The sequence below is a fragment of the Pelecanus crispus genome, chromosome 1 (assembly GCF_030463565.1).
Source record: "Pelecanus crispus isolate bPelCri1 chromosome 1, bPelCri1.pri, whole genome shotgun sequence".
NCBI lineage: Eukaryota > Metazoa > Chordata > Aves > Pelecaniformes > Pelecanidae > Pelecanus > Pelecanus crispus.
In genome coordinates, this window is record NC_134643.1 from 189,410,953 (window position 1) to 189,426,170 (window position 15,218).

Here is a 15,218-nt window from a genome sequence, read left to right on the forward strand (position 1 = left end):
AATTGATTCGGTGGTGAAGCTTCCAATGGAAACAAAATACAGGGCAAAAATATAGATAATTTTCAACCACTGAATTAAATTGTAATTATAAAATAAGTAGACACAATGGGGGGGACAAGTGAAATTACCTTTAAAATGTAGCATAACACACCAAATGGTACATAGGTGAAGCTGTGCTGAATGCCTATAATCCCTTCCTCGTGTCACAGTGACGTGTTTTGTATGTGTACAGATGCAGAGAGTTCTTTCTGCATGTTTTGAAAGTCAGTTATAGAAAATTCCCCCCTAATTTGTGGCTAAATACATTAATTAAATGTGGGATATGCTATTCACAAAACTTCACTGCTACCAGATACATGATGATAATAATCTGCCAGATGCTGAAACATGCACCTGATTAAAAACCTGGTTTGGCAGAATTCAACTCCAGTTGAAAAGCAGGATAATAGGCAGTAACAGGCGGCAATAACAGGCTAAGATACTCTGATGCAAAGCGTATTCACTGTCACTTCAGCTGCCAGAATGTTTGCACTGCTTTTCTATTTTGTATCAATGAAGGCAGATAAGTAAGTAGTCAAGGCATTAAGCTAATCCATCCCTTCTCCTTTAGAATGCCACTTCCTTTTCTGACTTCTTTTAGGACAAACATCTGCTTCCTCAAACTGCTCCTTCCTCACCTGGATAGCCTTGCCTGAAATCCAGATCTGCTCATATACTTATGAAGAGAGCACACTACAGAGGGAAGCTAGGCCTGGGAACACCCTCATCTCTAATGAGGAAGCACCAAACAAACTGGACTCTTCTTTGAAACACACCTGATTATCATTCGACCTGATGTCACATAGTGTACCTCACAAATCTAGACTCAGTACTGAAATAACTAAAATGTAAAAAGTGAACTTAAATCGACGGGTAGACTAGAAGGCGGTCTAAAAATAGAAGCTAAAACCAGAAGGATATTCAACATAACTGCAACAGGGGGAAAAAAAAAGTCTTTAATACTTTGAGTAGATAGCAGTTGGTAGATAGAGGAGTTTTGCCTTCATTTTGCCCAAATCCATCATATAATTTGTTCAATACATAATACAGTAACAGATATGTCATAGATGACTGGGTATTAACATGAGAAAGGTTATGACAATCATCTGTATAGCAAAGGCAACTGACCTATGTTCCTCTCTCTAGTTCATTAACTCAGGTTCAAAGGGAGAATATTATTCTGATCTCTCAAAAAAGAGCTTTACAGAATATTTGCATAGCCTAGTTCAGGCTAGGTAAAGAAGTTTTGCAACGGTGTTACCTAGATCAATGGGTATTTCAGATCAAGGCAGTTAAAAAATTTGAAACTTTTATGAGTACTCCTTTGACTAAAAGTGATATATATTAATTTAAAACTTTAGTACTGTTGTGGTTTAACCTGGCAGGCAGATAAACAGCACACAGTCATTCACTCACTCCCTCACCCGTGGGATGAGGGAGAATCACAACAAAAAAGGAAAAGAAAGTAAAATTCACAGGTTGATATAAAAGCATTTAATAGGACAGAAAAAGAAGGGAAAATAATAATAACAACAACAATGATAATAATAAAAGAATATACAGAATAAGTGATGCACAATGCAATTGCTCACCACCTGCTGACAGATGCCCAGACAGTTCCTGAGCAGCAGTTCCCCCCCGGCCCACTCCCCCAGTTTCTATACTGAGCATGATGTCATATGGTATGGAGTAGCCCTTTGGTCAGTTTGGATCAGCTGTCCTGGCTGTGCCACCTCCCAGCTTCTCCTGAGAGGGCCTGAGAAGCTGGAAAGTCCTTGACAAATGTAAGCACTACTTAGCAACAACTAAAACATCAGTGTGTTATCAACATTCTTCTCCTACTAAATCCAAAACACCGCACTATGCCAGCTACTAGGTGGGGAAAAAAAAACCCAAACCAACTCTATCCCAGCCAAAACCAGGACAATACCAATAGAAGTGTCAATATTCCCATTCACCCAGGGCTTCATAAGAAGGATGAGACCAATAATAATATTGCTACTTCTCTTAAATTCAAAAGTACTGTTTCATTGAACAATGTACTCACAGCAGAAAAGTAGGAAGTGTTGGCAGTGGCTTATATGTCATAATGAATTTGTAAAATGCACTGGAGTGGACATCAAACGAATATAAATATGGCCTTATTCTTCATAAAGGTCTGTAATTGTACATAAATTTTCAGTCTTAAATTAAAAATCCCACTGAGGCCAAAATCAAATATCTCCAGGGTGCTGATAACAAATTTTGTCAATTAGAAGCAGATAAGTTAACAAAACAGATAAATTAGTCTTTCTCCTGTGCTAGTCTTCATCTAGGATCACACATGTGCTCACATAAAGCACAGAAGCCAGAAAAAAAAAGACAGAAAAATACCTGGAAAAGAACAACTGAAAGGGGGAGAAAAATCTCATTTTGTGTGGGTTTCACCTAACCATTTCCAGAATTTATAGTTCTAGAAACAGATACTACTACTAAGTGATACTAAGAAAAGAAAAGAGACTCTCAATACAATTAAGTTTCTCTTGTAGCTTGCCTGGATAGTAATTAATCAGACGAAAATTAAGAATGGGTATTGCGTGCAAGTCCTGACATACAACAGCAAGTTAGCATCTTACCTGACCACGTTAGGGATAAGCGAGTTGGAAGGGATGATAGTCCTGGACATAAGGACTCTTAGGTGGTGTCAGAACAAGTAGTGCAGTCTGACAGCTATTCACATTCTGGGCACAGAGAGAATGTGATAGGAGGTGTTCTGTCCAGGGGAAAAAACCTACGGGAGGAAGCAATGTTGAACAAAATATTTCACAGGTTGTGTCAGCTCTGGGGGGACTCCCAGTCTCCATCAGTTTCTCAGCAGAGGCCAACACCAGCTCTGAGAACTTTGAAAAGAAATATTTCTCCACAATCTTCTTTTTCCATTATCTCATTAAGCTGATATACTCATAAAAGAACCCATCATCCCCAATGGCATGGAAAGCATTGGTGATGATGTCAGACAGCAGAAATTTGCTTGATGAACTTTCTGCACTTATCAGTCTAGACTGATTCTCACTCAGTTAAACAGAATGGATTTTAATTATCCTACAGACTCAAGCAAGACTATGGCAAGAAAATTAGTGGATAGTTCAGAAAAAATCTTGGTAAAAAATTCTGATAATTTCTGCTCTGCCGCAGATGGATAATGCAGGATACCCGATTTCAGGGATCATTCTTGTTTAGAAATTGTGAATATAAAAGTACAAGTTACTATAGACTCGTTCTGTGAATGCATTCAGTCGACAAACTCAAGAGTTAACAGTTTTCACTGAGATTCTATAACACTGATATAGTTTTTATTCCTAAGACTGTTGCATGCAGGACTGCATCAGTAGTGATGCATATGTATTTTTGCTGTGATGATGAAGAAAGAACTATTATATTCTTAAGTTGTGTTTTCCTGAAGGTATATTCCAATCCTTTTATACCAGTCACTTATATCTTAGATTAAAATGGTGCTGTTCTACAGAGAAACCTGGTGAGGAATACAGGTCTTAGAGGAGTCTCTGACACCAACGCTGAAGAGTTTTCTTTTACCCTTCCTCCAAGGAGGTGCCTCCGTTTTTTGTTTATTCTCAGGCTCCGCGCTATTGTTAACGAGGCAACAGCACATGCAGAAATGCCCCCTCTGTGGGATGCAGGTGTGAACGGCAAGCAAACGTGTTGAAAGAAAGATGCAATGCACACTAATAAAGCAAAAACTGAAAAACAAAGCTACCGAATATTGGAGATACTTAATGCCTTGGATATTTTTGACAATTACATGAAAATGTAGATTTATGTTAAAGCAAGAAAACACAGACAGACAGCGGAAACCAAAGTAAAAAGGAAGGAAAAATTCCAAGGAAAATCTAACAAAGGTGGTGATTAATGAGTAACTACAAAAAAGTCCATAACTCTATATTGTTTTCCTGTTTATAAGGTAAACACATCCATGATCCACTAAGAAAAGTAGAAAATGCATATCTTGCTGTTGTACTGCTTCCTTGTAGATGTAATTTATGGTTTACGTTATCATTTTCAGCTTTAGATGTCTTTTCAGGAAATACAGAGTATTTCTGTTACATTTAAACCATACCAAACAAAAAGATTATTCTGTTATTTAAATATAAAATGTGAATAATATATGCTAATTCAGGTGGAACAAAAAGGTAACTTGACAGATGTATTCAAAACTATTAATTCTTGTAAGACTTCTAAGTAGGGCAATCTCAAACTGTCCAAACTAGTGATGGGGTTTAAAGTATCAGCAGAAGTGAAAAAAGAGAGGTAAACAAAACAAATCTATCTAAAACCATTCTATTGTAAGAGTAGCAGGCATATGGAACAAGCTGCTTAGTAAGACAGCTGATTCAGATAGCATAAGTAAGCTTAAGAGACAGCTAGATATCTTCATGCAGAAAGTGGCTTGGAATTCGCAGCAAGAGGATATATGGTTCAGATAACTAAAATGGGACATGCTTATTTTAACACAAGACTTGCTGTCCTGATAACTTTTATTGGGTTAGGGTTTTTTCCCCTTTCTTTCCGCTAAGGCCGAGTGATGAGCTTTCACAAGCATTTCATACTGGTATCTGATTTGCATTATCTTCCCCACTTGTGTGAATGTTTACAATCACCACCAGACAAAATTTGCTATTTGGATATATTTTCCTTGAAATAAAATATTTTACTAGTAAACCTACTGAGGCTTTACCATCCACTGTTTTCACTATTTTAATCCAAATCATAAAGTAAGCTTGATTGCCTCCCTTGCCATGCCGAACTCAGATATCTTGTCTACAAAAATTATTTTTTCATAAAATTTTCTACTTCTCTATTACTGAGAGAAGCACAATTGCTGTAGTGTTACTGACACAATCTTTTTGTATCAATATGACCATTTAATTTTCAAGCTGGCTAGGCTAGATTTGCTCAAAACTGTAGTTAAACTACTGGTACTGCTAGCATTCTTATTACTGCCATGGGTAGAAATGGACCTATGACAATAGTGTTTGGAATTACATACAGAGGATGTCAGACTCAAACTTAACTCATTTTTAAATTAGGAATCTCAAGGATCATTTTTCAAAAATGCCAGATGATCTAATAATTAGAACTGTTCTAAAAGCAGAAGTTAAACTATTTTAAATATCTTTAAAAAATAATAATCAAGCCTGAAACTTTGCTACAATATAGTGAATTCCCATCCCTGTGCACAACTGAGAATGATGACAGAACCACAACTTCTGATACTGCTTCAGGTGCTGCCTTAGACAATTGTTTCTAGCAAGCTGTCCATCTCCTTTTCCTGGAAAACAATTTTCTCTAAAGAAAATGCAATTCTTTTTCTATCCTAATCACATATAACATATTTCTCACCCTTCTTCAACTTGGCTTATGACTAGAGAAAGCAATTTTGTTTATCTTCTTTCAAAAGAGAAAAGTTACTTTGGGCTAAGAGCCATAATCGTACTAAGCTCAATGACAAGCGATCATTGATTTCATTGGGAACACCACATTGCACCACATTTGTCACTGCAGTGATCTGTAACCCCATAAGGTGCTCGCTGCAGGTTCAGTTTTCATAATATGCCAATGATTTTATTACCACACACTTGAGACAGAAGAGTTCGTACAAGTAAACAAATGGATACCATTAGCATTTGTAATTATATTTGGGGGAAAAAAAGAAAAGAAAAAGAAAAAAAAAAAGTAGTTCGTCTCTCTACCCTCGTTCCTTTTTTTTTCTCAGTTAAGTAAATTCACATAAACACCTGCTGCTGCAGTTCGGTGCCTGACAATACTTAACAGTCACAGTTTAATATATGTTTAATAAGAATGTGAGGAATTCATATGAGCCACTGGAATAAGTTGTTTCTTGATGAATAGGGCCCCTTATCTAGATATAATGACAAGTGCAAACCTCCACATAACTCTTTGTGTTACAATGAAAATAAGCAACAGGAATGGTTGGCTTAATCTGCTTACTAGAGTTTTTATATTTTGACCAGTATTGGGCTTGATGCTGCTGGACAAACTGCAATATTATGAACTCTGGCCATACAGTCCTTTTCTGAAAAAACACACATTTTTAAGTTGCGTAGTAAATAGTTTTCCTAACGAAACTTTTAAAATTTTAGAACTCTTTCATGGCTACAGTTGACAGAAATCCAGAGATTTGTCTTTTTCTTCACAATACTGAGAAAATTAGATACACACTCAAACAGCTTCTTAAAAAAAAAAAAAAAAAAAAAAATATCCAGTACTGCATCTTTATACAGATCAATGTCCAATTATAAGCAGAGAGTTGCTGTGGCAAAAGGTCAGGAAAAAATAATCTTTCTGGCATTTATTACTTGGAAAATAAGGTCATATATGAGGTCAAGCTTCAAATATATACAGAATAAATTATACTGCAGCATTCTAACTATTCTACACAGCAAAAATTATATTGCAATCTCAACATAATCAGAAAAATGAGGTTGAACATGTATTTCCTGATGACTGTACTACAGTTCAGACTAGGCTAAGAGACAAAAAACCTAGGTACAATTAATCAACAATTAATAAAAAAATTATAATATATTTCTGCTTAATTATAAATGTAGCTGCTTATTAAGGCTGACTTATTTAATAATCTTTTAACTGTCTTTAACATCAAATCATCTTCCCCACAACAAACTAGAATAATAACAAACATACAAAACATTTAAAAATAATTCAGTGTGCACTTCCTTATTGCTTATAGCCTAGAAGCAAAACACGAATACATGCAATACTGGAGTACTCAGTCTGTCTGACGCTTTTAAAAAAAAGAAGTGTCTCTTTTGAAATGAAAGACTTCATAATTAGATAAAACACATCTGGAAAAAATTACTGGGACACAGGGTTTGAGGAAATAAACATGCTTGTTTGTCAGAAGGAATGCTTGCAGAGAGCACTGTCATTGTCCTGATGTGATTTTAGCTGTTTCACAGACACTCATCTTTGGTACCTCCACAGGATGTGAATGAAATTATACTGACGATCAGATTATGTTGTTATTTGACACTTCTCACACTACTATTAATTGTGAAATCAACACTACAAATAGGAAAATACATCCACGAAATGAAAACGTCTTCGGATCCGTTTTTACTCTTGTCTGATATCCCAAGTCTCTTTCTTTTCCTCATCTCCAAACTATGTGAAGAATGTAAATGACTGGCATTCTTTTATCTGTTGCAGTCATGTCTAGTTTGAATTTCCAAATCACGCTTTCACAGAAGGACTGTATGTAATATATCACAGGCAACGCCAGTGGAGATAAAGTATATTCTAATCATTTTGGAAAAATACTTTTTTTTTTTTTTTTTAATCTACTTTGGATACTTGCGGTTTCATTTCATGTTCATTCCGAAAGATACTGAGCATTCTTTGCTCTGGGCGAGCAACAAGATTTACTGTTTTCTCTGATAGTATTATCAGTGGGCTATTCCACCCTGATAAACCACAGCTGCAATACTAATAGGTTTATAATGACGGCTTAAACTTTACGCTTTTGTAAGCATTGGAGGCTTCACTCACCTTGTTCAAGTGGCTGGCTTTTAGTTGAAGTAGTTTTCATCTTGAGTGCCTCCCTAACAGACATGTCACAGCAGGAGCCTTTGTTAGTGTCTTGGTCACTGTCAGCCTGATCACTGTCCCCATGCCCGCTGTCCCTCAAGCTGGCTCTTTCTGGATCCTTGAACGTGGAGCTACTGAAATACATATTTAAAAAAAAAAAAAAAAAAAAAAAAAGAAAAAGAAAAAAGAGAAAGAGAGAGAGTTGTATTTATTTGTTCTAAGTTGAATTGTACTCTCTGGCAAAGCAATTTTGACAAAAATGCAAATGGGGAAGCCGAGAAAGTTATTTAATAGGCCTTACCTTTGAACAAACTGCTGCCTGCTGCCCATGTAATTGGGCTCTGCGGGAAAATTGTCTGTCTGTGAAAGAGAAGGAAAAAAATACGTATAGTTGTACACTGGACAAATCTCCTGCAGAGCAACAAGATTTCCTAGAGGAGAAATGATTAATAATTCAAAAATTCCCTTAATCTTCAGATTTGTACATTTTAATTAAATTGGAAAATGCTGGCATGTAATTATGTGCTCAGAACAATTAAATGATTCCGGTCCACAAATTACCTGCTAAAGTAAACAATGAGGCTCCAATAAGTGGCATTCTCTGTTAGTAACCTGACAGATGACACTGTTTATGTTTTTTCATTAGTTAGATATTAAGACTGATGGTTATTGAAAACGAGAGAAAAAAATTACTTTTGCATATTACAAAAGTGAATTATTCAATAAAACTAATTTTTAATCATAATTACATCTTCTACTGGGATTCTGAGGCCCTTACTGCTGTAATACAATTTCATATATTGCTATATTACTCTTGGATTGAAAAAAAAAGCACAAAAATCAAGAAAATTTGTGGCTGATTAGCTGTGGGGTTTTTTCAAATGCTACTAGAAAAGTGCAAGTACGAAAATATTTGGATTTTCTCTCTTTAATTTTCATCAGTATTAATAGCTATGTCAGTATAATGAGAACCACACATACAAACAGGAACATTAAATGATTGTTGTAGACAAGTAGTTTTTAGAAGAAGACACTTTCATTAAGTCTGTCATGAGTATATTTTTAGCAGCATGAGCTAAGTAACTGTAGAAGCAGAAGTATTTACAGCATCCAGACCAACATGGAGTCCTGCCAAAGGGAACTGAATTCCCCTTGTATCATCAGCTGAAGTTCTTTGGGAAAAAGAGAGACTGCATCTTTCACAAAACTCCGTATACTGTACATTCACGCATGTCACTTCTTCTTGCAGCTGACCTGGTGACAGAGCTTCTACTGTTTTCTGCATCACTTCGTATCACACCACTACGCTCCGCAACAGCTATGAGTTTTGCAACAGCACCTAGCGTATCAGTATCAGTAACGCAGGCAGCGCTCAATTGATGGAGCAGAAGCCCCAAGGTAAGGTTTAATGTCGCACAACAAGTGTTTACACAAGTGACTGGTCTCCTAGATATTTCTTTTTCCCTGCCACTCCCCACTCCATTTTTTTAGCCTTGTTTTGGTTTTAGAGGTAGGTGGTCATTAGAAATATTTGCTACTGCTTGTATGGCTGGAATATTGGAGCTTGGAAAAAATGCATGAAATTACATTGCAAGTTTAACAGTCTCTGCTGTTTGCAACAGAAAATAGGTTAGCCACCTGCCACTCTCAAGGTACATGTGAAATAGATGTGCTTATATGCCATGGATATCTTGTGTGATTTAGTAAAGGGATGGAAGATAAAGAATTATATTCTGTTTGGCATGTATGAAGTCAATTCACACTGTACTTTCTTCTTGTTTCTAGTTAAATGCTTTAGTTGAAAAATTAGGATTATAACGCACATTGTGTTCACATTTTGAAGCTGTTTCTAATTTAAAATGTGGAGCACATAGCATTGTATATGTCATTAGAAAAATAATCTGATGTTTTATCCATGAATTTTCTTTTATTATAAACCGTATGGCAGAATCAGGTTTTACTCATTTGTTTTCAAAAAATAGCATAAAGCACCTATACTTACAATACTAAATGATTTTTTATCATATCAAAATTGCACATAATTTGGAAATCTGGGTGTTTATGTCCAACTAGAGACTTGTTCTTCAGCATCATTATTAAAAGATGGGCTTATGAAAGTTCTTAAATACTGCCTAAGAAATGCAAGCAATATGCTATATTACCGAAGGAGAATTCTGAAGACCTGGGACATCAAACTCAGTGTTGTGTCACTGCTTTTTCAAGTCAGCATTTCAGAAGCTAATGCTTTCAGCTACAAGTATCCAAACTTTTTAAAATCTGGCCACTTCAGTTAGGGGGCAGTTTAGTGCTTTGCACTTAAAACCAGACAAAATCCTGGTTTTAATATATGCAATTAGAATAAAAGCTTCTTTTAACTTTTAACATGTTTAAAGTTATAAATGTAAACACTGAAAACAAAAAAAAAAAGGAAGAAATGGAGGTGCAAAGATAAATATTTTATTATTCTTATATGTAATCTCTTAAATGTAGCACATCATATGTTGGAAGCAGACTTAATTCTGCTGTTTATTCTTTTCTTGTCACAAATTGTAAGCTGGTATCTCTCTTGTGTGCACCAAATCTACAACATATATATACACATAAAATCATTGTGTCACTCACAGAGCCTGATATTTCTCAATCCAAATAGACCTTTACAATTCCAGAACTCATGTTTATTTTCTAGGTCTAATATCTCAACTATAAATGCCCAGGAAAATTGACCTTATGCTTTTACTTACGTAAGAAATCTGCCTCCGGCTGCCACTAGAATCAACATTTCCATTTTTCATGTCATTGTCAGGCAAAATTCCCACTATAAACTGCCTTTTCATCAATTCTCTGCCATTAGAAAAGTTGGATTTCTGCCCTCAAATTAATTATAGCACCTCCTTAAAGGTGGTGCTAAGAACTTATCTATAAGCTGGACCACAGTAAGAACTGGCCATACTTTTTGTTTCTGCTTTTTCATAGCAAAAGAAGCATTTTGCACACCCTGGATTAGCCAAGATATAAATTTTAAAATAGAAGTTATGACCACATCTTAGCTGCCGTCCTAAAAACAGGAGCTGCTTCTGAGAAATTCTGTATTTATGGTAATCATTAATGACCTTTAACTCAATAATAATTTGACCAATTTCCTTCATATTGTATTTTGCAGCAATACAAACAGTTGGGTGCCATGTTACAGTAAGTTCATTGCTGCAAAAGAACAAAAGGATGTACTTGATAACCATATACAGCCACAGAGCTCAGAGCTGAATTATTTTCCTTCTGCTCTAAAAGCATTAAACTTTCTCCTATGAACTGTGGAAGTATGATACTTCTGTTGAGCTGTAGCAGAGCACCCTGAAATACAGGCAGCAAAGAGAGAATTGCTTAATGTATGACAATATCTATAAAAAATTTGGGATAATAAACAAACATTTAATTTTAAAGCCAGGCCATTTAGAGGAATCTTAGAAAGGTAAGCATCCACTTCACAATGGATTACAGAGATGTTAATGCCTAACGCCCTTAAACACTTTTTTTTTTTTAAATCCCAGATGAAGTGAGAGGTCATATACTTAAATTTTCTACACTTTAACATCTATAGAAGTGATATTACACATTTCGTCTCATGCATTAATCATACCTCTTTACACTGCATAGCTGTAACTCTAAGAAATGAGTGCTACTGTAAAAATCTATCAACAGCAAATAAACTATTTGTTCTTCTCAGTGTATACAGCCCTTTCTAGGAAATCAGAACCACTGTGTCTTCCTCTTTGCCTCCAGTTTTAAGGTAAGTTTCAGTTCACCTGCAGATAACTATCTAAAAGCTAGTCACCTACTCTAAGCTAATCAGCTAAGAACCCTCTATAAGCATTACAGACATACAAGATAATTCATCCCATTTTGGGCATCTAGCTTTAGGTACGTACTGCTCCTGGACATTACTTTCTCCAGTAACTGTAGGGGCATCTAGATGACCAGCAAGATGTTCAGTGTAACAGCTAAAGCTATGCAAGAAGCATTGTATCAGAAATTAATTACATGGAATTACGATCTCCTGATACATAACCAAAACCTAATCAAATGTCAGCACTGTTAACCTCCTGAAGAACAAAATATAACAAGCTCCACCCTCACCCTACCCCAAGAAAAAACCCAGAAACAATCCATCTCTAAAAGTCACCGGAGTTAAATAGTAAAGACATGTCTTCTGTCTCTGTGATTCAAGGTTGAGGGCTGGAGTATCAATTAGGTCACCAACTACTAAGATATGGGACAAATCGTCTCTAAAGCAAAAGCAGAACTGTCCACTGGCCTGGTTAGATCCTGGAGAATTAAAAAGTCTGTGATGTCAACCTAACTGTCCATAGCTCCCCTAAAGAAGAGGTCCTGTTTTTATGGCTCATTTTCACAGATTAGTGGAACCAGTTCATTTCCAATGAGAGTATGCTGTTAAACCATTCAACAGGTATACTTTTTCACAGCTGCTACAATCATAGAATCATAGAAACTTTTAGGTTGGAAAAGACCTTCAAGATCATCCAGTCCAACCATTAACTTAATTTACCAAGTCCACCACTAAAGCAATTAAGCAATTTCATGTTTCCTGGCTTGGTGGCTGGATTATTTATAATGAAAGTAAAAACAAGGAATCATTAAGGTTGAAAAGGACCTCTAAGATCATCAGTCCAATCATCAACCCAACATCACCATGCCCACTTGTCCTGGTTTTGGCTGGGATAGAGTTAATTTTCTTCCTAGCAGCAGGCATAGTGCTGTGGTTTGGATTTAGTAGGAGAAGAATGTTGATAACACGCTGATGTTTTTAGTTGTTGCTAAGTATTGCTTATGCTAGTCAAGGACTTTGCAGCTTGCCATGCTCTGCCAGGTGCACAAGAAACTGGGAGGGGGCACAGCCAGAAGAGTTGATCCAAACTGACCAAAGGTCTACTCCATACCATATGACGTCATGCTCAGTATATAAACTGGGAGGAGTTGGCCGGGGAGCAGCGATCACTGCTGGGGAGCTGTCTGGGTATCGGTCGGTGGGTGGTGAGCAATTGCATTGTGCATCACTTGCTTTGTATATTATTATTGTTATTATCATTATTATATTATAATTATCATTACTATTTTACTTTATTTCAATTATTAAACTGTTCTTATCTCAACCCAGGAGTGTTTCTCACTCTTACTCCTCCAATTCTCTCCCCCATCCCATTGGGGTAGGGGGATTGAGTGAGTGGCTGCATAGTGCTTAGTTGCTGGCTGGGGCTAAACCATGTCACCACTAAACCATGTCCCAAAGCGCCACATCTACCTGTTTTTTGAACACCTCCAGGGATGGTGACTCCACCACCTCTCTGGGCAGCCTCTTCCAATGCTTGACTACCCTTTCCATAAAGAAATTTTTCCTAATATCCAATCTAAACCTCCCCTGGCACAGCTTGAGCCCATTTCCTCTCGTCCTATCGCTAACTACATGGGAGAAGAGACCAACACCCACCTCACTACAACCTCCTTTCAGGGAGTTGTACAGAGCGATAAGGTCTCCCCTCAGCCTCCTCTTCTCTAGGCTAAACAACCCCAGTTCCCTCAGCCGCTCCTCATAAGGCCTGTGCTCCAGACCCTTCACCAGCTTCGTTGCCCTTCTCTGAACATGCTCCAGCACCTCAATGTCTTTCTTGTAGTGAGGGGCCCAAAACTGGACACAGTATTCCAGGTGCGGCCTCACCAGTGCCGAGTACAGGGGCACAATCACCTCCCTGCTCCTTCTGGCCACACTATTCCTGATACAAGGCAGGATGCTGTTGGCCTTCTTGGTCGTCTGGGCACACTGCTGGCTCATGTTCAGCCGGCTGTCTACCAGCACCCCCAGGTCCTTTTCTGCCAGGCAGCTTTCCAGCCACTCTTCCCCAAGCCTGTAGCGCTGCATGGGGTTGTTGTGACCCAAGTGCAGGACCTGGCACTTGGCCTTGTTGAACCTCATATAACTGGCCTCGGCCCATTGCTCCAGCCTGTCCAGGTCCCTCTGCAGGGCCATCCTACCCTCCAGCAGATGAACACTCCCACTCCTGCAAACTTACTGAGGGTGCACTCAATCCCCTCATCCAGATCATTGATAAAGATATTAAACAAGACTGGCCCCAAAACAGAGCCCTGGGGAACACCGCTCATGACCGGCTGCCAACTGGACTTAACTCCATTTACCACTACTCTCTGGGCTCAGCCACCCAACCAGTTTTTTACCAAGCGAAGACTACGCCCGTCCAAGCCATGAGCTGCCAGCTTCCCAAGGAGAATGCTATGGGAGACTGTGTCAAAGGCTTTGCTGAAGTCCAGGTAGATGACATCCACAGCCTTTGTTTCATCCAATAGCCCCTTACAAATAGTTTCTTGCACTTATTTGTGCTAATATGTGACCACAGAGTAAATTTGACATTTTAGGAACACTGCCATTACTGCAATGTTGCAGAAAAGTTCCTGAGGATTTCTGTACACACGTTTAATACAGCTTCTTCATAAGGATGAAGCTCATAAAAATGCCATTTTGAAAGAGATCAGAAGTCACATAAACCTTTCAAAAGCTGCCAAAATTTAAAAAAGAGGGTTACTACCTTTCAGAAAATATCTTACAGTTTGATTATGTTACCTTTTTCACCAGGGAGTTGAGGAGGAGGAAAGTAAAAGAACAGGCAAATTAAGCCTGTGCAAAATACACTTTTGCTGGTATGGGGTTTCGGATGTGACAATATAATTGCTACAGTCTAATAATGTGACTTGAAGAATCAGTTACTGGCCAGTGTTTGCATGAATAACGTGTAGAACACCCTTCAAATGCTATCGTCAACTGTCTGTGAAACCATTCATTCTGTTACAGGTGTCAGGGCTGGTGTATTAAGACCACACAGGGGCTTAGATAAACTACAATTGTTGCTAAGTATTGCTCTCATACGGTGAATTTGGAGTACCGAATTTCATAAATTAAAAATAAAACCATTCAGAAGTTTAAAAGTCAACTATTAAAGTTCTACTAATTAATTCTAGAGTGGCTATGATTTCCAAAAGTTTTATTCACAGAAAGGAAAATTATGGCCAAGAACATAGTACCAGAAACAAATTCCTCATAGGATCCATTAACCTTAAATAATCTCATATGAAAAAAAGAAGTGAAAACTTCATCACTGCAAACTGTTTGAAGCAGCCTGGGCAAAGCATTACACAATGAATTATGGGGAATATTTTTAGCAATGGGCTACATTAATTTCTTTTTCTTTTTTTTTTTTTTAATTCGTGTTCACAAGGTATATATGCGTTTACTTCTGCTGAAATGTTTTGATATTTTTATAAACAAAAAGGAGTTCCACTGTGGCTCTGCACACATATATATATTTTTCCAAAAAAAGTTAGGATTAAAATTACAGCCCCATATTAATGAATCAGACTTCAGGGATCCTACTATTACTCAGTAAGACAACAGCAGAGGACTTCACAAGGCTCCTGCTTTCAAGAATTGCTATAAAAACCAGGCTGTCAATTAAAAATTAGAGGCTCCTAGCTAT

At 37.4% G+C, this 15,218-nt stretch overlaps 1 protein-coding gene across 1 annotated transcript in view; it reads right to left on the reverse strand.

Annotated features, from left to right (window-relative positions):
- The window catches only part of PCDH17 (protocadherin 17), an 88,575-nt gene that overhangs the window by 51,646 nt on the left and 21,711 nt on the right, over window positions 1-15,218 (reverse strand). The window contains exons 2-3 of the mRNA XM_075727744.1: window positions 7,964-8,022; window positions 7,624-7,796 (exon numbers count right to left, since the gene is read on the reverse strand). Of these exons, the coding sequence (XP_075583859.1) occupies window positions 7,624-7,796; window positions 7,964-8,022 (232 nt within the window). The remainder of the gene's footprint in view (window positions 1-7,623; window positions 7,797-7,963; window positions 8,023-15,218) is intronic.